At 41.2% G+C, this 26,463-nt stretch overlaps 1 protein-coding gene across 7 annotated transcripts; it reads left to right on the top strand.

Annotated features, from left to right (window-relative positions):
- The first annotated feature begins 1,293 nt into the window (after nt 1-1,293).
- On the top strand, nt 1,294-26,463 carry Gbp6 (guanylate binding protein 6). Of its 7 annotated transcripts, none has more exons than XM_006534687.3 (11): nt 1,295-1,551; nt 6,139-6,328; nt 8,111-8,238; nt 16,601-16,710; nt 16,894-17,090; nt 19,223-19,468; nt 20,258-20,538; nt 21,206-21,412; nt 22,354-22,456; nt 22,785-22,978; nt 23,878-26,463. In XM_006534687.3, the coding sequence occupies exons 2-11, from the start codon at nt 6,145-6,147 to the stop codon at nt 24,061-24,063; spliced, it is 1,836 nt and encodes a 611-aa protein (XP_006534750.1). In that variant the 5' UTR covers nt 1,295-1,551; nt 6,139-6,144; the 3' UTR covers nt 24,064-26,463. The 7 variants fall into 7 exon arrangements, with proteins under 7 accessions (XP_006534751.1, XP_006534750.1, XP_006534753.2 ...); XM_011249385.3 differs by lacking the exon at nt 1,295-1,551 and adding an exon at nt 3,279-3,539 and having other exon boundaries at nt 6,121-6,328; NM_194336.2 differs by lacking the exon at nt 1,295-1,551 and adding an exon at nt 3,466-3,539.

Raw genomic sequence — 26,463 nt, 5'->3', positions numbered from 1 at the left:
CCTGGAGTGTGAGGAGAGATAGATTCGGCAAGCCTGGAAAGTCAGAGCTGGCCTTTGTGCCTCAGCTGCTGTTCATGTTTCTTGGTAGATAAAGGGACTTTTTCTAAGACTCCATATCTGCTTATTCCTTAACATCTTCCTGGAAAAGGCCAAACATGTTCCCCTGATAAGGAGTAGGACAAGGGTGAAATAATTTCATGCATTAACTATTAAACTTTTAGTGGTGTGATGTTGTTGCTTGTGTCCTGGACTACCCACTGCTGGATCCTATCTGCTCTTGGGGGGTAGGAGGTGAGATGGCATGGGCGTCAACAACACAGACTCCAGGAGCAAGTGAGAAACTGCACAAGCTTTTTTAATACCTTCCTCCTGAGCCACATTGGTCCCAAGCAAGCATCTCTTCTACACAGCAGCTCCCAATTGGCTGGCATTGTCTGCACCAGCAATCCTTGGCCCCTCAGGCAGTCTTCAATTAGGTCCTCCTGTAGGAGATGCTTTTGTGATTGTTTGAGGCTCCCAGCATTACACAGAGGTGGCCCAGGTTTCCCGCTACAGTGTGATATGCTATTTTTAAAAGAAACATTAAACCTGACTTTCCATGCTTAGTATTTGCCCATCCCTCTTTTGCTGGTTCGGTTATTACTTATGGCTCCTACTGCCTCCATCTTGTCTCCCTCATCAGCTTAGTTATCAAGGGAATAGTGGATTCCAGACCCCTCCTTCATTGCTACTGTTCTGCTTTTCAGGTTGTTGTTTAATCTGCAGTGCAGTTTCACAGCAGAGGCATCCACACAGCATCTTTGTATACAATACCATGGGCATAACTGGTCAGAGGGCTATTCAGCTATGACGCTAATTCTAATTGGCCAGGAGACTGTACACCTACTACGTGTCGTTTTGTGGTCCAGGATGGCACCACACTAAGGAGAGCAAGCAGCTTGTGTGTCTATGACACCTTGTGGATTCATAAAAATTCAAATTAAGGGCCTAAGGAGATGCCTTATTCCGTGAAGGGTCTGTTATGCAAGCATGGGGATGTTAATTTGGATCTGCAGTGAAAAGCTGGGTATGGCAGTGTGTGCCTGTAATCCCAAGGCTGGGGTGGGGTCAGAGACAGCAAGGCCCTGAGGCTCAGCAATCAGCTAGTATGGCAAAGCAGAGAGGTCCTGATTCTGTGAGAGGCACTGTTTCAAAACCTCAGCAAATATGTACATTGGCACGCCTGTGCTTGAGCACACACACACGTGCACACACAAATACACACACACACAGCGTCTCTCTCTCTCTTTCAATATAATAGAGGCAGCCTCCCTCCTGCTGTTCCTTGCAATCCTGTCTCAGCAGTGCCACTCAACTGACAGAAGTTGGACACATCCCTGCTTTGCTCCAGACCAGGGACTCCTCTGGCCTTCTTGGAATTCAAGAACCTGCTGACATGAACTTCTTCCCAGTCCTGGTGTGGACTCTGTGAGCGTTCTACCTGGGCCTGCAGATGGGTGGCCGTGCTGACACATCAGATGAATAGCCAGAGTTCACTGAAGTTGAAACAAGGTAAGAGTTTATCTCCATGCCACTGACCTGCTCCTTTGTCCCTTCATCACTCTGAGCTCTGCACCTAATGTCTAGGAGAATAAATTAAGGACCTTGAAGCTAGGTGCCTGGATATGGCCCAGTCTGATGAGTTAGAATGCCGGGTCTAGTCTCTACAGCACACTAGGCCAAGGCAGTTCCATGTGGAAGAGGTTTTATTGTAAGGGAGAGACAAGGTAGTGGCAGAAAGAGAAGGGTGAGAGAGAGTGAGGAAGGGGCGTTCTCCTCATTTATATGGAAAATGATGTAACACAGGTGAGTCAAGTGGATGTTGGGAATATGGTGCCTGTTGTCTTGGCAACCAGTCAGAAGGTAGCAGGTCATGCTGTCGCCTATGTGATGTCACAGGTTTGGGATGTCCTGATGCCAACACCGCCTCTAAGGGGTACTCCCTTGTTTAATCCTTCCTGTGAAATCACAATGGATCACTCTACAGCTCCCCCCTGCTTTGTGTTTCATCCTTTACAAATGGTGTTCAATCTCCCATCAGGGACAAAGTTCAGACCCCAGTCTGCCTCCCTAAGGGCTCAGAAATTAAAGCTTTCATTTTTCAGCTTCCATCTCTGAAGTTTTCTTAGCTTCTATATTGAACACAACTCCTACTTACTATTCTTTAATTGCTTCTTTTAAAATCAGGTTTTAAAATTGACTGTTGTGTTTTATGAAAAGAAAAAGAAGTCAGGTATATGTTTGGTGGCTGTCTGGTGTCTTAGTTAGGGTTTTACTGCTGTGAACAGACACCATGACCAAGGCAAGTCTTATAAAAAAACAACATTTAATTGGGGCTGGGTTACAGGTTCAGAGGTTCAGTCCATTATCATCAAGGTGGGAGCATGGCAGCATCCAGGCAGGCGTGGCACAGGCAGAGATGAGAGTTCTATGTCTTCATCCAAAGGCTGCTAGTGGAAGACTGACTTCCAGGCAACTAGAGTGAGGATCTTAAGCCCACAACCACAGTGACACACCTATTCCAACCAGGTCACACCTATTCCAACAAGGCCACATCTCCAAATGGTGCCACCCTCTGGTCCAAGAATATACAAACGTCATACCTGGTATGTTGAGGTGAAAAGGGGTACCTCTGAGGGCCAGTGTTGAAGCATTACCTTCTTCCTGAGGTACCAGCCACACAATTGTATAGTATAGAATACAGTTTATTTAAGACATGGAGAGGGGAGTTGAGGGGTTAGTAGAGACAAAGAAAGAGGGATAGAGAGGGGAGGAAGGAGGAGGAGGGACAGAGAAGAAAGAGGGTAAAAAAGGAAGAGAGGACAATTGAGCAAGAGAGGGGGGTATGTGAGGGTACAAGCAGCCCCTTTTATAGTGAGTCATGCCCACCTGGCTGTTGCCAGGTAATTGTGGGGCAGCCCAGAAGAAATGGCAACAGGGATGGTTCCTGCTTTAGAAAACACATGTTTAAAACATTAAACATGTTTGATCAGAAAGCACTGGGAATTTCCCCTGAGAGAAGCACACTTGCAATACTCCCGGATTTTGTAATTTCCACTGATGGCTGCCTGGGTTTTACTGTGCTTTATCTGTGCCAAGAAGGCTGGAGGAAACTGGAAATGGGTTCCAAGGAAAGAGAAGGTAAACAGATTCCACAGTGGAGGCCTGCTGTCCCTTGGCTGCAACAGAGTATCACACTGGCTTTTCGGGATAGACAGGAACCTCTGACCTCCCTTTCCAGTCTTGGCCAAGTTAACATGGCCTATTTTATTTTACTTTCAGTTTTGTTTCTGCTGCAGCATGTGATTTCTTTTAACTCCTTCTCTCTCTCTCTCTCTCTCTCTCTCTCTCTCTCTCTCTCTCTCTCTCTCTCTGTGTGTGTGTGTGTGGTCAGCTTACATAAAAGAGGAGCAAAGAGAGCAGGAGGGAGGAGAGCAGAAGGGAGCCTGAGGAGGCAGCAGCAGCTGAGAACTGCACTTGGACCTGTGCTGTGGGACCAGGTATATTTACTTTTCCTTTCTTTAAGGAGCAACTTAGTCTGGACCTCAGCTTGATTTCCAAGTCAAAGGGGCAACTGAGGGAGGGGGAAGGGAGGCAGATTATGAGCTCTCTGGTCTGCAGGGGGCTGTGGCTGGCTTTAGGTCTAGGAGGTCAGTTTCTTTCCTCTGATAAAGGACAGATACAAAGTGGCAGCCTGACACTGCTGGCTGCCCTGCTCTGTTAGACAAACTATGGGAAGAGCCCTGGTCCTGCCTCAGCTGGGACCACAACAGCTCCTGCCCTGGTTCACAGGCAACTGTAGGCAGAGGAAAGTCTCTGTGGAGGAACCGTGTGAGGAAAACTCAGCACAAGAGCTTGGCAAACATCTATCTGGAAATAACTTAGTTCCTACCTCACTGACTTTGAATTAAGTGTAAGAAGATAATCCAGTTCTATATTGATGTTTATGTTGTATGTGAGATGTAGAGATTACGTAGTGCTATGTGCATTTTGTTTGGGCTGCTAGTCTTATTTCATACATGGAACTAAGCTGCAGAGAGCCTGGTTTCTGGAGTTAAGTGACGTCACCTGTATCTAACTTCTGGAGATTCTGCACATTCTCCTTCCTTGGCATAATGTCCTCATGCTCATCTGGGACTGAGGGCAGGGCAGGGGAGGCAGGTTATGTGTTGTCTGACCTGTAGGAGTCTGTGTCTAGCCTAAGTCTATTAAGGTCTACAAAGTTGTGTACAGTAGTTAATTTTATTCCCTTCTTTGGCTGAATAATATTCTATTGTGCACATTGTCAGACTGTGTTAATGTATGCATCTGTTGGTGATCTGTTGGTGGGAGTCTGGGCTGTCTCCACAATGTGGGTATTGTGAACACAGCTGCCATGATCACTACAGCTCAAAGGTCCATCCAAGTCCTTCTTTGCTATTTTGTTTGTGTTGTAATCAAAGAAGAGCTGTTAGATCAGACATAAGTATTGATTTTCTCAAAAGCGAGGACTGTTTCCCATGAGGTAATATTCTGTATTCTTAGCCACAGAGTACAGACACCTGAGTTGTCTAAATTCTGGGTTACATGGATTTGTTTTTGCTTTGTGTGGTAGCTGTCCTTGTGTGTATGGTTTGATTGGCACTTCCTCAATATTTGTCAAAGACATGTTATAAGAAACAATGGGTCTATAGAATTGTTGTGCAACAAAAACAAGTAGTTCTTAAAAATAACAGCATTCATGCTTAAACTGTAAACATCAGCAAAACTAAGTAAACAATTTCAAATAAATATGTATGTTAACCCAAAGCAAGCTTCAGCCTCAGTAAGCTCTAAGAAGCCAAATCACACATGATCATGTGACTCTAGACTCTTACACCATGTCCCTCAGCATGGCAAAACAGAAATAGTGTAACGGAAAGTTTCTTCATTTTGCATCCATGTTTCCCTAATAAAACCTGATTGCCATTCTGTCCTGGGAACAGAGACACTTCACCTTTCACTCTGGTACATCCCAATTTGGACATTACATCTTTTTCAAGTAAGTTTATTTAAAAATTTTATAGTTTTCTCATACAAGGTGATTTGCAATATTGAGTACTATCTTGTGTGCTCATGGACATTTGTAAGCCTTCTCTGAAGAAATTTCAACCCAGTGCTTTTCTCAGTTTAGAACTGAGGTGTCTGTGATGAATTGTAGAGCCACTTTGTTTCAGATAGTAACCCTTTATCACACATGTGATTTACTACAGGTCTTCGTCACCCATTCTTGGGTTGCCTTTTTACACGCTGTATAGAATGCTCTGGTGCACGAATTTCTTAACTTTACAGAGTGGATTTTTTTCTATTTATTTGCTCATGTTGAGATTTTGTTTTCATGTTCAAGAAATAATCCCTACTTGAAACACAAGTTAGGTAAGACTGAAACCAGGTTAGCCCCAGGTTAGCCTGCTGTAGTTAAGGTCTGCATTGCTTCCTGCAGTCAGAACCTGTGTCAGGTGGGGTGCAGGTAGGCAGTAAAAAGTCAAACAAGGACTCATGTAAGTCCCACCCTTTAGTCAGCTGCACATCTCAGTGTTCATGTAATTCATGGGAACTGTTCACAGTTTCTACATATTTTTAGCCATCTTAAAATCTATTCATGGAGATACCAAGGGCCTAGAGCTCACGAGGCTGCCATTTTGCTGTGCTATTCTGGTTTTGGCAACTTGCTTTTCTCATTAGCAGCATGGTAGAATAATCCATAACATGTAAGGACTTTAAGGTTTTTGAGGTCACATACTAAGGGTGCTCATTACAGGGCTTAGCATATAGCATGCAGTGACCTTGCTTAAGGCCATTATTTTTTGGATTTTATTCCACTGAAGCAAAACTTTATAGATGAGAGCAGCCCATGTGTTATTAAAGCTTCTTTAGAACTTTGAAGAATAATGAAGAAAGAGAAGCAGGCCCTCTGTACTGCAGATTCGAGGTTACATGCTGCCATTTGAGGCTATGCGCTGCCAACAGGAAACCTACAAAGGTCACCAACTGGTCTTAGCTGCTGAGCCATTGGGTGTCTGTGAGGCAGAGAATGACTTTAAACTCTTTCTCCTATCATGGATTCATCTACGTTGGCAGGTTGCTATGACCCAACCACAAATGGCTCCCATTTGCCTTGTGGAAAACCACAATGAACAGCTGTCAGTGAACCAGGAAGCCATAGAGATTCTGGACAAGATTTCTCAGCCAGTGGTAGTCGTGGCTATTGTTGGATTGTACCGTACAGGGAAGTCCTATTTGATGAACTGTTTGGCGGGACAGAATCACGGTGAGTGGCATGCTGCCTACCAGCCAAAGGTTTGACTGTCTCTATCACTTTTCCTTAATTTGTATTCCCAATTATAACAATGGACAGTAGAACTCCTTTTTAGCAAAGCCACCCCCCCATGCTAAATTGAATCCCTTCATTGCTGCTCCCCAATAATCTCTCCTGTGCTCTTCCCTTCCATTCTGTTAAAGAAAATCTCCCTTCTGAGTGCTCAAGATGAGGCCTTTTCTGATGCCCAGAACAATGGGATCCTGCGCCTCAGTCCCCTGTTTCCTACAGCAGGTTCTCCTTTCTAAATAAGATATTTCCATCAGGATAGAAAGTCTTTGAATACTTACGACTTAAAAATTTTCTGATAGGTAGAGATGGAGAGTTGGTCCAGTGGCTAAGAGCTCTGATTGCTCATGCAGGCAAGGTTTGGGTCTGCACACCCACATGGTGACTTATATTTTTTTAGAAAGTCCAACCTGAGAGGAACTGATGCTCTTTTTTTGGCTACAATAGGCACCAGGCATGCTCGCGGTACACTCATATACACATTGGCAAAATTCTCATATTCATTAAATGAAATTTGTAAATCTTACGAATACTTTTCTTAGAAATAAATAAGTCTTGAAAAAACTTCAAAAATGACTTTATACCCTTTATAGCAGCACACTTCTGTCTTAATCATTTTGGGTGCAAAAACTATCAAAACTATTTCCTTTTTCTATTTTTTGTATGTGTCTTTGTCTTGGAGCCCATGCCGGTTTCCCAACATTTGCAAAAATACCTTTGGGTTTTTTGTTATTGTTGTGTGTGTGTGTGTGTGTGTGTGTGTGTGTGTGTGTGTGTGTGTTTTGTTGCTATTGTTGTTGTTCGCTTTCTCTTCCCTTCTCTTCTTTCCCCTTCCCTTCTCTCCCCTCCCCTGCCCTCCCCCTTCCCTTTTCCTTCTTTCCTTCTTTCCTTCTTCCCTTCTTCCCTTCTTCCCTTCTTCCCTTCTTCCCTTCTTCCCTTCTCTTCTTTCCTTCCTTCCTTCCTTCCTTCCTTCCTTCCTTCCTTCCTTCCTTCCTTCCTTCCTTCCTTCCTTCCTTTTTTGAAAAGTCTTGTTGGTCATCTTGGCTCTATTCATGGGGTCCTAGTGGCTTCAAACTACTGGCAACCTTCCCATGTGTGTCTCCTGCCTATTGGAATTGCAGGTGTGTAAAACCATGGCTGCTCCAAACACTCCGTGCAGTTGCCAGAAAGCTCCATGTTTTCTGCCTTGTGGGTGCCTCTTTGTTAACATCTGGAGTCCTTGTGTGCCTTTGTTTCCTTATTAAATGTTGCATATAGCTTGGAATTGATGACTTATAAAGGAAGGGACTCTCAAGGGGAGATGGGGCACCATTTCAAGTGCTGAGGTATTCACAACACTCCTTCCATTCTGCTGCTAGAACCAATTTTCATGGGCATAGCTCCCTCTTTGTACGTTTTCAAGGCTGTGACCAAAACACTCAAGAAGAAACCTTAATGAGGAGGCACTTATCCTGACTTAGATTTTACTCCATAGTTCTTGGTTCATTGATCTTGGGACTGGCTTCACAAAAGAGACAGGCAGAAACTGAGGGAGGAAATGGAGACTGAGTTATAACCTTCAAAATCCCTTCTCTAGTTACCTGCATCCTCCACTGGGCTTCAAGTCCTAAAACCTTCAGAATCCCTCACAATAATGCTGGCAGCTACGCACTGAGGTTTTAGCACACAAGGCTACCTGTGCAGGACATTCACATCCTGACTTTCCTCCTCCTCTCTTCCCTTCAGGCTTTCCTCTGGGCTCCACCGTGCAGTCTCAGACCAAGGGCATCTGGATGTGGTGCATGCCACACCCCACCAAGCCAGAGCACACCCTGGTCCTCCTGGACACTGAGGGCCTGGGGGATGTGGAAAAGGTAGGATGAGGCTCAGGCTGGCCCTTCTGTGCCCTTGTTATCGAACTATGATCTATGTGTGAATTCTGACTGAACTGCAACCAGTGTTATAAAGAGTGTTTTATTTTGTGTTCACTCTCAGATAAAGTTATGTGTATCTTAATAGGCAAAACATGCTTTTATTTCTTGCCATTTGGGCAAATGATTTGATTGAGATTGGTAGAAGTTTATTCAACAGTTAAAATTCCTGGGTTCCAGGCATAGTAGTTAGATTTTAGTGGACAAAATAAAGGTTCTTCCTTCTAATTCGTGTTTTGTCCAATAGAGTGCAGGGTCTGTTTTTAAACTCCCTTCATCAAAACTTGTTATCTATTGTTTTTTAGTGGCAGGTGCCCTAAGATGGTGATGATGCCCTTCTCAGTTTGACTCCATTCCCCTGAGCATCAATGATGTTCACTGTCTGTTCGTAAACTTATCAACCACTTGTGTGCTTTCATTTCAGAAACATATGTTCAAAGTCTTCCTCATATTTAGTAGGTGTATTGGATTTGTTTTGTTGTTTGGTTGCATGTTACCTTTATATGTTTAGAATGTCCCCTGGAGGACATGTGGTTTGCAAACATTGCTTTCCTGTTCTGTTGTGTATTTTTGATTGGTTATTTTGTTTTCTGGCAAGAAGCTTTTTGGTCAGGTTCTGCCTCACTTGTCAAATTTTGAGTTTGTTTCTCCTACTTTTTGCATCATAGCTAACATTGCTGTTATCCATATTAATGATGAGAAACCCAATTTTCCTTCTCGGTGTTTCATGTTTTCTGTTAACTTTATTATGTAACTGAAATTTTATAGATTTTTGTCTAGTTTCTTCTGTAGTGCTACCCTTCTCAGGACACTGGGAACCAGCACTGTGTTCTTTCTATTCAACTTTTTAAGATTTGTATGTGAGTTGGGTCTTGTGGCATTTGTTTCTCTATGCCTGGTCATTCTATTTTCCTAGATGCATGCTATACTCATTCACACATTTATACCACAGGATTCCTTCCATCCTTTTTTCCTTCCTTCTTTCTTTCCTTCATGCTGACCTGTCTCTTCTCTCTTTCTTCCTGTCTGTCTTCTTTCTTCTTCCTTTCTTTCTTCCTTCCTTTCTCCCTCCTCTCTCTCTCTCTCTCTCTCTCTCTCTCTCTCTCTCTCCCTTCATCCCTCCTTCCCTCTCTCCCTCCCTCCCTCCTTCCTTCCTTCCTTCCTTCCTTCCTTCCTTCCTTCCTTCCTTCCTTCCTTCCTTCCTTCCTTCCTTCCTGTGTCTGTGTCAGAGGCCATTCCACATGTGTGATATATTTTCTCTATCCTCACCTACTTCATGATGAGTCCACGCCTTGGCGGTTGAGCACTGCAGCTGTGCTGTTGGGTGCTACTTTCACTGCCTTTGCATCTACACACTGCTGAGGTTGCTGTACAAAATCGCACATCTTGCTTTTAACTCTCTATTTTTGCTGACTTGGGTATATGTGCATAGGATCTAATTTTGCTGTCTGCATATAGATGCCCTCTTTCCCCAGCACTCTTTGTTGAAGACACCGTCTTCCTGCATTGTGTGTTCCTGACACCCCTGCAAAGATCATTTGACAGTTAACTTGTGGGTTTATTTTGGAGCCTTTTATTCTGCTCCATTAGTGCATATCCTTGTTTTTGTTATTATCATACTTTAAGAATAGTCAATGATACATGGGTACATGTTAATTGTACAAGGTAATGGGATTCACTATGATATTCCAAGACAGACAGTGTCCACTGCTATCTCCTTATCTGTTAACAGCACTTGGGCTGAGCAGTGGTGGTGCATGCTTTTAATCCCAGCATTTGGTAGGCAGAAGCAGGCAGACTTCTGAGTTTGAGGCCAGCCTGGTCTGCAGAGTGAGTTCCAGGACAGCCAGGACTACACAGAGAAACTGTGTCTCGAAATAAAAATAAAAAATTTAAATTAAAAAAAATAAGGAAAGAAAAAGATTTTCATATAAACCATACTGTTCTGATTAATATAGCCTGATGACTTGTTTTAAATCAGAATGTGTGTTTCTGTTCTTGGAAGCTTAATTTTGTTAAAAGTGGTGTGTAATCTAGGGGACCAGCTGTGGTCCATGCCCTCCAATTTATCGTTCTCAGGGTGTCCAGACTTGCACACTGGGCAGGAAATTTCAAGGGGAGTCCAGAATGGGTGGAGCTCTGCAGGATCCTGTTCTGGCTGGGAGTAAGGGTGTGGGAAGAGAAGGCCTTCTCCAAGGATCTTAGTGTTAGAGCTCTTTTAGGTGAAGGCCTTCTCTGATAATCTTCAATGAAATACCTCTTAGGCAAGTTTAGCTTGTACACATACTTTTATTTGGAGTTGGGGATGGGCTTGAAAGCATACACTTTATTCAGGGTGAACCAGGGGCTATATATGGATTTTATAGACTGGGGAGGAGTTTTCAGGGCAAATGAAAATCATTGGCTATGGTTTAAAGTTCTTTGTGTACCTCATTTGCATGGAGAAGCAGTCTAGGAATCCCAGGTACTTGCTTGGTGAGTTCTGATGGGAGAGTGGAAGGTGAGGAAATTTGTAGTTCTGCCAAGGGCTGCTCAACCTTTTCCTCTCCCTACCCCACCTACAGGGATGTGGGGAGTAGGGATCCCCAGACAAGGTCAGAGAAGGGAAAGACCTGCTGGTAAAAGAAGTCCTCCATTTTGTACCAGACTCTAGAAGTCCTCCATTTTGCACCAGACTCCAGTAATCTATACTAAGGAATTCCCCTGTTCCTAAATCCTTATTGATGGAATAACTTGGACACAAATGTTCATAGGTCTTGGACTTTAAGGGTCTTATATGTTGTATCTGGACCACAGTCCTGGTTTTCAGTCCTGGGCCATATGCTCAATAAACTATCCTGTCAGACTGAGACCAGTGTTCATGTGGTTTGTCAGACGATTCCATGGACATCAGCATTTTCTAATTCCATTCATTTGACTGCAATTTCATGATGCCTTGTTTTTAATAGCTGAATTGTATTTCATTTTATAAACCAACCACAGTTTATTTGTCTATTCTTTTTTTTTTTTTTTTTTTTTTTGAGGAACATCTAGGTGGTTTACAGTCTCTGACTATTCTGAATAAATCTGCTATGAACATAGTCAAGCAAAGGTCCTTGTGGTATAGTGGAGCATTGTTTCAGTATATGCCCACGAGGGGTATAGCTGAGTCTTGAAGTAGAACTATTCCCAGTTTTCTGAGCAACCACTATATTGATTTCCAAAGTGGTTGTACATTTTTATACTCCAACCAGCAATGAAGGAGTGTCCTCTTGGTCTATGTCCTCACCAGCTTGTACTGTACCTTGAATTTTTTATCTTAGCCATTCTGACAGGTATAATATGGAATCTCAGAGTCATGTTGATATACATTTCTTGATGACTAGGGACATTGAACATTTCTTTGAGTGCTTATTGGCCATTAGACATTCCTCTGTTTCGAGGAATTTTCTATTTAGATATGTACCCCATAATAAAATTAGGTTATTTGGTTTGTTCATGTATAATTTCTTGAGTTCTTGGTATATTTTGAATATTAACTTTCTGTCAGATATAGGGCTGGTGAAGATCTTTTCCCATTCTATAGGTTGCCATATTGTCCTATTGATGGTGTCCTTTGCCTTGCAGAAGATTTTGAATTTCATGAGGTCACATTTATTGATTGTTGGCCTTCCTGCCTGAATTGTGGGTGTTCTGTTTAGGAAGTTGTCTCCTGAACCAACTGGTTCAAGGATATTTTCTATTTTCTCTCCTATTAGATTTGGTGTATCTAGTTTTATGTTGAGGTCTTTGACCCATTTGGTTTTGAGTTTTGTGCACTATTTGCATTCTTCTAAATGCACCATTTGTTGAAGATGCTTTCATTTTTTCCATTGTATGGTTTTGGTTTTCTTTTCAAAAACCAAGTGTCTGTAGGTATGTGGGTCTTTGATTCTATTTCACTGATCAATCTGTTTTTATGGCAATACCATGTGGTTTTTATTACTATTGCTCTGTAATAAAAGCAATGGCTTGAAATCAGGATTGGTGATACATCCACAAGTTCTTTTATTATACAGAACTGTTTTCTCTATCTTTAGTTTTTTGTTTTTCCAAATGAATTTGAGAATTTCTCTTTAAAGGTTTGGAAAGAATTGTGTTGGAATTTTGATGAGAACTGCATTAAATCTGTAGATTGCTTTTCAGAAGATGGCCATCAACATATAAACAAACTAAAAGAAAAAACTGTGCTATCATATCATTAGATGTTGGAAACCCTATCAATCCATGAGCATGAGAGATTTTTCTATCTTCTGATACCTTCTACAGTTTCTTTCTTCAAAGAATTGACATTTGTGCCATACAGGTCTTTCACTTGCTTGGTTAGTGTTACACCAAGATATTTTAAATTATGTAAGACTATTGTAAAAGGTAGTGTTTTCCTGTTTCTTTTCTCAGTCTCTCATTTGTATTTAAGAGGGCTACTGATTTATTGTAGTTAACCTTGTGCCCATCCACTTCACTGGAAGTGCTTATCAGCTGTCTAGCTTCCCTAGTGGAATTTTTTAGAGCCACTCATGTATATTATCATATCATCTACAAATAATGGTGTTTTGATATCTCCCTTTTCAATTTGTATCCCCTTAATCTCCTTTAGTTTTCTTGTTGGTCTAGGCAGAACTCCAGGTAGTATATTGAATAGATATGGAGAGAGTAGACAGCTTTGTCTTGTTCCTTATTTTACTAGAATTGCTTTAACTTTGTCTCCATTTAATTTGATGTTGGTTATTGGCTTGCTGTATATTATGTTTAGGTATGGAAATTTTACCCCTGATATCTCCAAGACTTTTATCATGAAGTTATGTTGGCTTTTGTCAAAGGCTATTTCCAACATCTAATGATATGATAGCATAGTTTTTTCTTTTAGTTTGTTTATATGTTGTATTACATTGATGGAATTTTGTATGTTAAGACATCCCTGTATCTCTGGATGAAGCCTACTTGATTATGGTGGATGATAATTTTGATGTATTCTTTCATTTGGTTTGTGAGTATTTTATTGATTATTTTTGCATCAATGTTATTAAGGGAAATTGATCTGAAATTCTTACCTTGGTGAGTGTTTCTGTGGATTTAGGTATCATGGTGACAGTGATCTTTTAGAATGAGTTTAGCAATGTTCCATCTGTTTTCATTTTGTGGAAGTTCGAGGAGTGTAGGTATTAGCTCATCTTTGAGAGTTTGGTAGAATTCTGCACTAAAACCATCTGGACCATTGATGAATCAGTTTCTTCAATTTTATCTTCTATATTTGGTGTGTGGATCTATCTCTGAGTCATTGATTCTATTCCACTGTTCAATTTGTCTGTTTTTATTGCAATATAGTATGTTTTTTATTATTTTTCCTCTGCAGTACAGCTTGAAATCAGGAATGGTGATACTTCTAAAAGTTTTTTGATTGTACTGAACTCTTTTCATTATCTTGGGATTTTTATTTTTCCATATGAATTTGAGAATTGTTCTTTAAAGGTTTGGAAAGAACTGTGTCAGAATTTTGTTGTGAACTGCATTGAATCTGTAGATAGCTTTTGGTAAGATGGCCATTTTCACTTCATTAACCCTACCTATCCATGTGCATTGGAGGTCTTTCTATTCTCTAATACCTTCTTCAATTTCTTTTTTCAAAGACTTGTCATTTTTGTCACACAGGTCTTTTACATGCTTGGTTAGAGTTACACTGCGATATTATGTAAGGCTATTGTGAAAGATAGTGTTTTCCTGTTTCTTTTCTCAGTCTGTCATTTGTATATAGGAGAGCTACTGATTTGTTGTAGTTAACCTTGTTCCCATCCACTTCAGTAAAAGTGATTAACAGCTGTATTTGTTCCCTAGTGGAATTTTTAGAACCACTTATGTATACTATCATTTCTTCTACAAATAATGGTGTTTTGACATCATCCTTTTCAATTTGTATTCCCTTGATCTCCTTTAGTTTTCTTATTGCTTTAGGTAGAAATCCAGACACTATATTGAATATATATCCATATTTTAGTAGAGTTGTTATAAGTTTGTCTTCATTTAATTTGATGTTGGCTTTTTGCTTGCTGTATTTTCTGTTTGTCTATGCGCCTCATATCCCTGATATATCCAAGACTTTTATCATGAAGTGATGTTGGATTTTGTCAAAGGCTATTTTCAGAATCTAACGATGTGATAATATGGCTTTTTCTCCCAGTTGGTTTATATGTTGTGTCACATTCATAGATTTTTGTATGTTGAGACATTCCTGCATGTCAGGGATGAAGCCTACTTGATCATGGTGGATGATATTTTTGATTGTTCTTGGATTAGGTTTTCAAGTATTTTATTGATTATTTTTGCATCAATGTTCTGAAATTCTTACTTTTATGAGTCTTTGTATTTTATGTATCTGGGTGAAACTGACCTCATAGAATGATTTTGACAATGTTTTTTCTGTTTTCATTTTGTGGAATAGTTTGAGGAGTGTTGGTATTAACTCATCTTTGAAAGTTATAGAATTCTGCACTAAAACTATCTGGCCCGGTGATGTATTCATTTCTTTTATTGTATCTTCTATTCCTGAGATTCCTTCTTCCATCTCTTGTACTCTTTGGGTGATGCTTGCATCTTTTGCTCCTGATCTCTTCCCTATGTTTTCCATCTCCCAGATTCCCTCAGTTTGTGTTTCCTTTATTGTTTCTATGTACATTTCCAGGTCTTGAACAGTTTTATGCATTTCCTGTTTGATTGTATTTCCCTGTATTTCTTTAATGGATTTATTCATTTCCTCTTTAAAGGCCTCTAAATTCTTTTATAAGATTGGGTTTACAGTTATCTTCTTGTGCTTTGGCTATATTAGGATATCCAGGGCTTGCTGTGGTAAAATAGCTGGGCCCTGGTGGTGCTATATTGCCCAGGCTCTTTCTGGTTGTGTCCTCATGCTATAGCTATCTGGTTGGTACTGGTGTTAGCTGGATGTTCCTGCTGCTGACAGGACTCCTCAGGGAGGCATGCAGAGCCTTTGGACTGACAGTGGAGCTCAGGAAACAGTGTGCAGCTCACCTATGCTGGCTGTGTCCCAGTTGGACACCAGAGAGGCTCGCCTTTTATTTGTTCCTTGGCCACATGTGTCTCATTGTTTCAGAACTCTTCTATATTTACTTCTATCACTAATTTTAAATTGGGACATTTATTTTTATTTATTTTCTTAATATTCAGTTTTTTTATTGGATTTTTTTCTATTTACAATTCAAATGTTATCCCCTTTCTCGGTCTCCCCCCCCCCAGCCTCCCTGAAACTCCCTCCCACCCTCCCCCTCCTCCTGCTTCTATGAGGGTGCTCCCCACCCTCCTACCCACTCCTGCCTACCCACCTTTGAATTCTCCTACTCTGGAGCATGGAGCCTTCACAGGACCAAGGACCTCTTCTCCCACTGATGCAAGATAAAGCAATCTGCTACATTTGTGGCTAGAGCCATGGGTGACTCCATGTGTACTTTTTAGTTGGTGGTTTAGTCCCAGGGAGCTCTGGAGGTTCTGGTTGGTTGATGTTTTCCTTCTTCCTATGGGGTTGCTAACCCCTTCAGCTCCTTCAGTTCTTTCTCTAACTCCTCCATTGGGGAACCTGTGCACAGTCCCATGGTTAGCTGAGAGCATCCAACACTGTACTTGTTAGGCTCTGGCAGCGCCTCTCAGGAGACAGCTGTATCAGGCTTAGAAGGAGTAACAAAATATGAGAACAGATAGGGAGAAAAATTATGGAACGGAGACTAAAGGAAATGCCATAAAGAGCCTGCCCCTCCTGTGGATCCATCCCACATACAGTCACCAAATGCAGACAGTATTGTGGATGCCAAGAAGTGCATGCTGTCAGTTTTGTTTTTGTTTTGTTTTGTTTTTTCAAGTTCTGTATATGTTCTGGGTAGTAACCATCTATGAGAAATATAGATGTTAAATACCTTTTCCTATTCACAAAGCATTATTTATTTATTCTTGTCTTTAGCATCTGTGTGATCTGTGTCCTGTTAAGAAAGTCTTCCTGTGCCAATGATTTTAAGTTTATTCTCCTCCCCTTGCCTATGAAATTCAGTGTGCCTGATCAAACATTGAGATGCTTGCTCCAGTTGACATTTTTGTTCTATGCAGGGTAATATAGGTTCTACTAAGTTTCTCAGGTTGACTTCACATTCTTTCTTTAACCAGGTAAAGGGCTTTTGCTCCTCCTGCTTTGGCCCCCAGAGTACCTGGAGTAATAAGGCCACAGGACCAGCCCAAGTCCCTTCTGAGGAGTGCTCTGCTCAGACCTCTTCCTTCACATATTTTCTAGGGTGATCCTAAGAACGACTTGTGGATCTTTGCCCTCAGCGTGCTTCTGAGCAGCACCTTCATCTACAACAGCATGATCACCATCAACCACCAGGCCCTGGAGCAGCTGCAGTATCCTTCTGGGATCTGAGCCACCATTTTTCATTGAGTGCTCTGGAATGAATATGAACTCACTGCCCTGCCCTGTCACTCTCTGGCTTTTGTTGGGGCAAAGCAGTGTTTAGAATGATTTATTTTAATAAGAGAACCATGAGAGTGTGTGCATGATGTCCCTTTTCCTTAGCCAAGTGCCAGTTATGTCACAGAACTCACAGAGCTGATCAGAGCAAAGTCTTCCCCAAATCCTGCTGGAATAAAGAATTCCACAGAGTTTGTGAGTTTCTTTCCAGACTTTGTCTGGACTGTTCGGGATTTCATGCTGGAGCTGAAGTTAAATGGGGAAGACATCACAAGTGATGACTACCTGGAGAATGCCTTGAAGCTGATCCCAGGTACAGGAGGGCTGTGGTGGGAAGGCTGGGGAGTTTTGTCATTTGCTGAGTGCCTCCCATCCTTGGTGGAGTCTTCCCAATGGGATGGAGTTCTGCAGAAGTGATGCTAGGTCATTGGTTGATATTGTTTGGATGTGGTGTTTAATTTTATTTGGAAAGAGTAGAGCCCAAAGCTCAGCAAAGTTATTCAAGGTGACATTCTTTTCAGTTTTTTTCATGCATCTAGAGACAATGCATGCTCAAGTGCAGATATTTGTACTGTCTGTTTTTGTGTTGTCCTTCCTTTAAGAAACTTTTGGCTGCCTAATTCTTTTTCATGAATTTATTGTATGTGCCCATCTTAAAATACATTTCACAGAGATATACATTGTTCTCCTTATAGATGAACATAGGTTTTTAATGCTGCCTTGATTTTCTTGTCTGCAAAAGCAGCTGCAAGACATGTGTCTTCTTACGTTATGCCTTCTCCAGTCAGTATAGTTTATCCTGAGTCTATTTGACTGTCATAGCTACCCATTTTATTCATGCCACAGTGTCAGGATCAGGTATATTCATGGTCTGTAAACCATTAGCATGGGCTTTGTCAGCCCAAGTGTGAAGTTGATAGAGCCTTGTGAGTCACACCAATTCTGGAATGCTCACTGCTCTCATTTTCTGTCTGCTTTCTCTAAATATTGGACATGTAGTTGGTAGAGGGCTGCCCATGAAATCAGTGCAATTATTCATCTCAGAGAATTTCTGGAGTAGGCACAGTCTTACAATTTAGATCTTCAAATATTGTTTAATTTTAAACAGGATGTTACTGTGTTGCCCTAACTGGTTGGTTATTGCTATGTAGACCAGATGGGCTGGCCCGGAGCTCACAGCATATCTCTTGCCTCTTTCTCCTATCTATCAGTATTAAAGATGTGTGCCACAACCTACTAGTCCGCCCTTCCTTCCTTCCTTCCTTCCTTCCTTCCTTCCTTCCTTCCTTCCTTCCTCCCTCCCTTCCTTCCCTCCTTCCTTACTTTCTTTTTGGAAGACATGATCTCATAGTGTAGACTTTGCTATCTTGGAATACCCTGTGCAGACCATAGTAACCTCAAACTCATGGATAGCCTCATAATTTTTGATGAAAAAGGTTAACAGCGCTGTATACAATTTTCTTCCTTGTTGACCTTGAGCTTTGTAACTAAATACTATAGAACACATGTAGGTACTAAGGCAGTGGTTACTCAGTAGAACAGATGATACATCTATCACCTCACATTGCTAACTTTCCATGAACAAGTAAAATTGTTTCAGGAAAAATCCCAAATATATGGGCCAGTAGGTGACTCCATACTTGAAGCACAGTCACCCAGGTGTGAGGACTGGAGGTGAGATTTCCAGAATTATATTAATTCTGGGTGGATATGATAGTCTACCTTCAATCCAGTGCACAGGCTGAGGACACAGGAAAGCTCTGGAGCATGATGGGTAGCCAGACTGGCTGTATTAGAGAGTTCCACTTCACCTGAGAGACCCTTTGCCAGTAAGGTGGAGAATGACTCTTTCCACATGCACCCACAGACAAGCAGACATGCATACATACACAAGACATACATACACAACACATACATTCACATTTTCATGACTTTCTGTCTTAGTTTACATATAGCTCTTTGAGTGTATATTTGACTTTTACAAAAATGAGTTCTGTGTAGCCTCAAAGTAGTTCTAGTTCTGTAACTATGGAGTCAATCTTAGATTTGCCAATGTTCCTATTTTTAATACATGGTTACCTTTTATTTTGGCTCTGATTTTTCTTGTCCTATAACTCTTTTTCTGCAAGGAGTGATTAGGCCAGAAATCACTTTTAGCCTCTTGTTGTTCAGTCACCAGGACACCACAGCTACAGTATGCTTGATGCCATGTTCAGGTCTGTGGATTTCAGCCATAGGCTTCTCCACTGAAGTCAAATAACTCCTGAAATATTTCATGAGACTTCTATCAAGTACAAACTTGTTATACCTTTGACATGCAAAGAAATGTTGCAGGATATGGTAAAGAGTCTGTAAGTGCAGAACATTTCAAGTAGATCAGGGCCTCCTTCATCTTTTCTCTGTGCTTAGGTGACTCCTGTAATTTTGTGTTTCCTCCAACACTAGGTGACAAACCCAGAATGCAAGCATCCAATTCATGCAGGGAATGCATCAGACTTTTCTTTCCTAACCGGAAGTGTTTTGTCTTTGACCGGCCAACGCATGACAAAGAACTTTTACAAAAACTTGATTCTATCACAGAAGACCAACTGGATCCTAAGTTCCAGGAAGTAACAAAGGCTTTTGTTTCTTACATCTTCACTTATGCCAAGATCAAGACCCTAAAAGAGGGAATTAAGGTCACTGGGAATAGTGAGTTTTTTTGTTTTCTGTTTTGTCTTCAAATCACACTTCTTTAGAGAGTAATATATGTTGAACTTATTAGCATGTAAGTTTTTAATTTTATATACTATGGTAGTATGCATGTATCCCAATTCTAAAAAGTATATATTTTATAACTGTAGATTAGAAACCCTTCTTTAAAAATGCAGACGACATCATTAGTATTTACAGTTGCAACATACCTGTATAAAATTCTCAACTGATAATGAAATCACCAGTGAAAAGGTCCTTAATATATTATAGAATTAGTGTTTAAACCACTAAAGCTGATCCCTTCTGCTTTTACAGGGGATAACTTGTATGTTATATTTTAGAATGACTAAGTGAAATATAATTTGGATATTTAAATAGCTCCAATATAAATAGTAGTATTTAAACAAACCTATATTTTTATAATAGCCACAGAAATAATGTGACATACCTTTCCTTGTTAGTTCATGCATTTGTATTCCTTCAAAGTATTAAATGCAAAATTATATTTTCATAGACAGTTGAATTTATTAGGCGAAGATGGATATTAATTTTTTTAACATCCTGAACTAGAAAACCAAAGAAATGAAGTAAGAATAGGACAAAGAAAATGATAGCTTGCTGAAGGAGGTTTTGTGTGTGTGTGTGTATGTGTGTGTGTATGTGTGTGTGTGTGTGCATGTGTGTGTATTTGTGCGTGAATGAGTTGTGAGAAATTTTGAAATATAGTTTTAACATCTTGGATCCCATGCACTATTATTTATCCCTTAAAATTCCCAATTCACAAAGGACTAGGGATTCTGGTGACAACCTATGTGAATGCCATCAACAGTGGAGCAGTGCCTTGTCTGGATGATGCTGTGACAACTCTGGCCCAGCGTGAGAACTCAGTAGCTGTGCAGAAAGCAGCCGACCACTATAGTGAGCAGATGGCCCAGCGACTGAGGCTTCCTACAGAAACGCTCCAGGAGCTGCTGGATGTGCATGCAGCCTGCGAGAAGGAAGCCATGGCTGTCTTCATGGAGCATTCCTTCAAGGACGAAAATCAGCAATTCCTGAAGAAGCTGGTGGTAATCTGTTGATGGCATTAACTGTCATGGTGCTACCTTTTCAAGATGGTAGTGTTGATGAGCCTTCATTTGCCATATGTGCATTTATTATTCAAAGATATGTGTTTCAGAGTATCATGAAGAATACAGTTATGAATGATTGCATGTCCCCTTCCCAAATTTCCAGTATTTTTATTCTAGTAATGTCTAACAGATGGAATAATGAGTATATAGTGTCCTAAGTCCTTTACCCAGTTAATGTTTGTGGACTGTGATCCTGCTCAGGACATCTATAGTACATCCTTGAACCTGCTATAATCTTCTGTTCCTAAGAAACTGTTTCTCACTGGAGTCTCTGTAGACCACACCGTTCTTCTGTGGTTCCTTGTTATATCATTGTGTCCTTGAAGATAGAATTTCAGGATGTGACACCCACAAGGAACCAGAGTTTATAGGATGGTCTTTTCAGAAGGTTTTGAGGACCAGGAACCTAAAGAACATTTAGTTTAGGCTTCCACATCTTTTTGAGCATCTGAGTTCAGGTTTTAGCACTTCACATTCCGTGAGGTCTTATTACCCTGGAATGCTTTCTCATTGGAAATAAGTTGGCTCTTCTATGATGTTTCTTGGAATTTTTTTCCCTTCTATTCCTTCAATTTTGTCAGATCTCTGTACATGTCCCTTATAGGAATTAATAGGAGAGAACAAAGAGCTTTTCCTGTCGAAGAATGAAGAGGCATCAAATAAATACTGTCAAGAAGAACTGGATCGACTTTCAAAGGATTTTATGGAAAATATTTCAACATTTTTTGTTCCTTGTGGACACAAGCTTTACATGGACAAGAGGGAGAAGATTGAACATGACTACTGGCAGGTTCCCAGGAAAGGGGTGAAGGTAAGGAGCAGGGAGCATAGGAAAGGGGTGAAGGTGAGGAGCAGGGAGCATAGGAAAGGGGTGAAGGGGAGGAGCAGGGAACATTTCCAGGCTGTGAATGGGTTGAAGATAAGCAGGAAACATGGAAACTTGATGAAGATGAGGAGCAGGGAGCATGGGAGTTTAGTGCAGAGGGAAGGGCATGTCATAAAACATGAACACATAACACTGCTTAAGAGGAGTCAGAATACATGAAGACTGACTGGTACCTTTAGCTTTATGTTGGTGTTGGTGACCAAAGTCAGGGCTTTGCAAGGCAAGGCAAGTGCTTTACCTTGACCATGCTTGGTGCAAAGTGGCTCCTATTTAGTAAGAATTCTTAGAAATATTCTCACAAAGCATTCTGAGTGATAACTCTATAAGTCTGTCAGGATGATCTACCTATGCAGTAGTGAGTGTAATAACATAGCTAAAATATTTCTCTGTTATTGTCAGTGATACCATTGTAAGTACTTTCTTGAGGCCTTTCTTTAGTTATTTAAATGCACTGAGCAGTGTCCCTACTACTGTGCACAGTCACACATCTCTACCACAAGGCTTGGGCAGGTAAAGTGATTTGAATACCCTATGAATACACCCAGCAAGAGAGAAGGAAGTGGCTTATACACAATCATGTAGTATTTTACAGTGGAATACAATATCCAAAGGCATGATAGGTTGCAGCATGCACAGCTGCACATGGCATGGACAGGCTGCATCTGAGCGGATGCAGGCATCTCTAGTAGAGGTTACTGGACTAAGTCACAGAGCAGGAAGTATCCAGGGTCACTGAAGAGCTTGGGCCATCTGCAGGCTTCACTGTGTCATTTAACAATGAGGCACAGTGAGGACTCTGTTGAGTCTCATGGGTCCTCACTCTCTCAGGATATTTCAGGGTTCTTTGCTCTCTCTTGGTCCTACAGGCAAGTGAAGTCTTCCAGAGCTTTCTGCAGTCACAGGCCTTCATCGAGAGTTCCATCTTGCAGGCAGATACAGCGCTCACTGCTGGGGAGAAGGCCATTGCAGGTACAGGAACATGTCTCTTGGCTCTCAGGAGAGGTCAGATTCCTACCATGGCTTTCTGATGGAAGCCATAGTAAATCCATGCCAGATCAGTCGCTTTCTATCTTTCTGTGAATGCCCAATCTGTATGCCACAGGCAGTCTTGGCTTTGTTTCAGTCACATGGTCAGGGTTTCTCCATCAATGTCAGAAACATGCTCTCCAGGTGAGGACCAAGGGGCAGTCTGGTTTCCTATGCTCCCTTTGAGATTTGAATTGTTCTTTGGGTTCTGGAATATTGACATTTTACTTGACCCGTCACTTTCTTCTCTCCTGGAATCTTCCTGGAGCAGAGGAGCGTGCCCAGAAGGTGGCGGCAGAGAAGGAGCAAGAGCTGCTAAGACAGAAGCAGAAGGAGCAGCAGGAGTATATGGAGGCTCAAGAGAAAAGTCACAAGGAAAACCTAGAGCAACTGAGAAGGAAGCTGGAGCAGGAGAGAGAGCAGGACATCAAAGACCATGATATGATGCTGAAGAAGCTAATGAAGGTGGGGGTCTTCATCCTCATGGTGGTTCTTGTACCCCAGGCAGTGGGAGAAAGTTGTCAGCCAGGCCATATGAAGAACACAATCATAATATATTATTGCTAAGCAGTACCCCCCCCCCCCGATTGTTATATAGCCTTTGAATTTTGCTCTTTATGTAGACTCTGGGGACATCAGGTTTTCTTTTGCTCCTTCAGGGTTTTAATGACTACAGTGGTTTGGCTTACAGACTTGTAATATTTAAAAATAATCTTATAAGGGTTCACTAAATAAACTTCCCAAGCAGGTAGTGTATTAATGCCAGCAACTGGTCTGGGTTGTCCAGGTCATCAGGCACCTGTCTGTTCCCCACAACCATACCCATCCAACCCCATCCTGCCCAGGATGATCTATGTTGACATTAAACTGAAGAAATGTCCAGCCTCAAAGGCACAGTGAACCGGCAGCTTCTGCAGGTTATGTAGCTTTCCCTGGGGTAGAGAGCCTCCTGGAAGAAGCGTTTGACATTGGAGCGATTTCCATTGTCCATCTGCAAGTGAGATGGTAATCGGCTTCTTCAGTATCCAGTGAGTTATCCCCCGTCTGTAAGATATAGTTATCACACAGTGTAAGTGGGTTGAGTGCTGTGCAATCAGGCCAGTGGCATTTTTTGGGCATGAACATAAGCCCATCTTCACAGCTCTGCTAGCATTGCAGCTGGAACAAACATGGTGGATCAAGATTAGTAAAATTTCAACCCTACTTCCTCATAATGTGTAGGTCTATCTTTCGTGCATCTTCTTCATGGTAAGGGAAAGTTTTTAGGAATGCACTAAGGACTGCTTGCTAAAGTTTTGAAACTTTAAGTCATACAATGTTGGGACTTGGCACTATTTACTTCTTTGTCATGTTCACTGTTTTAGGATCAAAAGGCTTTCCTTGAGGAAGGATTTAAGAAGAAAGCTGAAGAAATGAACAAAGAGATACAGCAACTGAGAGATGTCATCAAGGATAAGAAAAGAAACACTGATCGAATTAAGGAGGCTCTCTTAAATGGATTTTCTACAGTTCTTTTTCATTACCTTGTCCGTTATCTAAAGCATTTATGATTGAGTCCTTCACATTTGTGGAAATGATAGACTGTGAAATACACTTTGTTTCATACATGCCTGCAAAGACAATGTTAGCCTTTAGAGGACACATTTTTGAAATGAGTCCTATGGAAGCTATGCAAGTAGTAATTACATGTGATTACTGTTGGCCAATTTGACTGCATAGAGAATCAGCAAGGAGACAAGGTTTTCTGTACTCCTATGAGGACCATGTAGCCCAGGTTAGCTTGTGGGGGACTGTCTCAGGTTAATATTGTAGGAAACACATCCTACGGGTGGGCAGCACTGTTCCTGTGGACTGAAGAAACAGAGAAAGATGAAAACAAATGGCCCTACCACTTGTGGCTTCCTGACTGTGGATGCTATACAACAAGCCAGGCTCAACTTCTCTCAGAATGCATTCTCCAGCCTTGACACAATGTATCATCATGATTCATAGACCCCAACAAACCCTTTCTTAAGTTGGTTTTGTGAGGGTATTTCATCTCAGCAAGAGGAAAAGTCATTGATATCATAATCGTGATAATCCTGGAAACTACTTAAACATCACTTGTTAGATTGGCAATGAAATTTAATATGACTTGATCTTGGCGTACTATATAGTCAAGAAACAAATGTCAGTCAAGCTATCTGTAAAATGATCTGAATTGTACTAAAATGTACCCAAAAGATAAAGTCAAAACACCATACAACTGTGTGATTATTATTAGAAATGCTACTATCCCATGCAAACATACAAGAACACAAATGAAATGCCCTCTGGAAGATTAGTAAAAAGCCTGGTCTACTGGCTTCATCTAGAGAGATTAAGTTGGAGCCAAAAGTTGAAGGGATGTGTGCATTCCATGACGTTCTCAGTCTTACACATTTCATGAAGAGTGCTGGGAAAGTGACAGTGATAGTGACAATAAGTTAAAACTCACCACTGCATGATGAAACATCTGCTTCTAGAAATGGTATAAGCCACTAGAAGTCACCCAAGAACAAGACTTGAGTACCAGGAAGCATAACATTTGCAGCTTAATGATGTTTTCCTTTAAGGCTTTCCATTTTTAAAAGTAATTTAAATAGTGCATTTTTTTGTAAAACCACATATCAAAATGTTATTTCAACAGGCAATCAAAATAATTTATGCATGCTTTTTACATCAAATTTATTTATTTGCAAAGTAACAGGGAAACTGTATTAAGAGCCATATGATAATATAGAGTATAAGAGAATACATGGGGCACATGGGAGGTGGAGAGCTCAGAGATGGCTCTGGGTCAAGAATGCACAATGCTTATCCAGGGTAGCTCAGTTCCTGGGGCAGGTAACAACTACCTGTAAATCTAACTCCAAGGGACCTGACTTCCTTTTCTCAAACCCAAGGGTCACTGTTACTTCCATCACATATCCTCAGCTTACACATATACATACTTACAAGTAAGATTTAAAGGAATATACTGTTAACATTGATAATGGACCATATGAGTAAAGACACAAGGACACTTATTAGTGCATTAATGAATATGATTTATTTAAGGTGTACCCACCCCAGCTCCTCTAAGACATCCTCAAATTACCCTCGCACCTTCATGTCTTCTCTTCCCCCACCTCTTCCTCTTTCCTCATACCCTGAATAAATTAATGCTGCCCTCATGTCCCTGGGCATTAGACACCATCTACCAGACCATGGACAATTGATCATGACCCAAACCCTCATAGAAAACACACTCCCTCTCCCAGTCACCAGATATCAACTGCTAGTAGTTCCTCAGCTAGGGGTGGGGTCTCATGAGCTCACTGCCTCTCCACACTGGATGTTGACTGGCTTCATAGTATGTATCTTGTTTCAACAAATATCACTATTGTCGTAGCCCCATCATATCCAGAAAATATTATTTTAGAACAGTATGGTCTTATTTTTATGCTTAAATTAATTATTTCAAAATTAAAATGTAGACATTCTTAAGATTTCTGGAATCTTGGAGAAGCCTACTTCGTCTCTATTAATGCCTGTGAAATGTCAAGTTCAAAAGAATGAACTGTGTAAAGGAGAGAGAGAGATCTTGGTGCTGTTTTATTGGGAGCCATTTTGTTTGCTTCAGTGAAAGCTGACCTGCCAGGCACAATCAAGTCAGGTTAGGGTCTGCTGGCAGATTTCCTGGCCTACTGACTCATGGAACTACAAGAGGAAATACACTTGAGGCTCAAGGCAAGGGGGTGAAAGTTCAATTCATCTTGGTGGTTGGAACAGGAAATCCTCTGGATAAGAAAAGATGTCCTGTGTGTACATTAGCCATTATTTCTGCTACCTTGTGACATTGTTTCTCATGATACTGAGAGATATAATAAAGCTAAGAAAAATAAACTTGAGGTTGATGTGGTATTCACCTGCAACCTTCCCAATTCTAA

Source organism: Mus musculus, chromosome 5, assembly GCF_000001635.26.
Source record: "Mus musculus strain C57BL/6J chromosome 5, GRCm38.p6 C57BL/6J".
Taxonomy (NCBI): Eukaryota; Metazoa; Chordata; class Mammalia; order Rodentia; family Muridae; genus Mus; species Mus musculus.
Note: the sequence above shows the minus strand (reverse complement) of the source record. Positions and strands in the feature narration are given on the sequence as shown.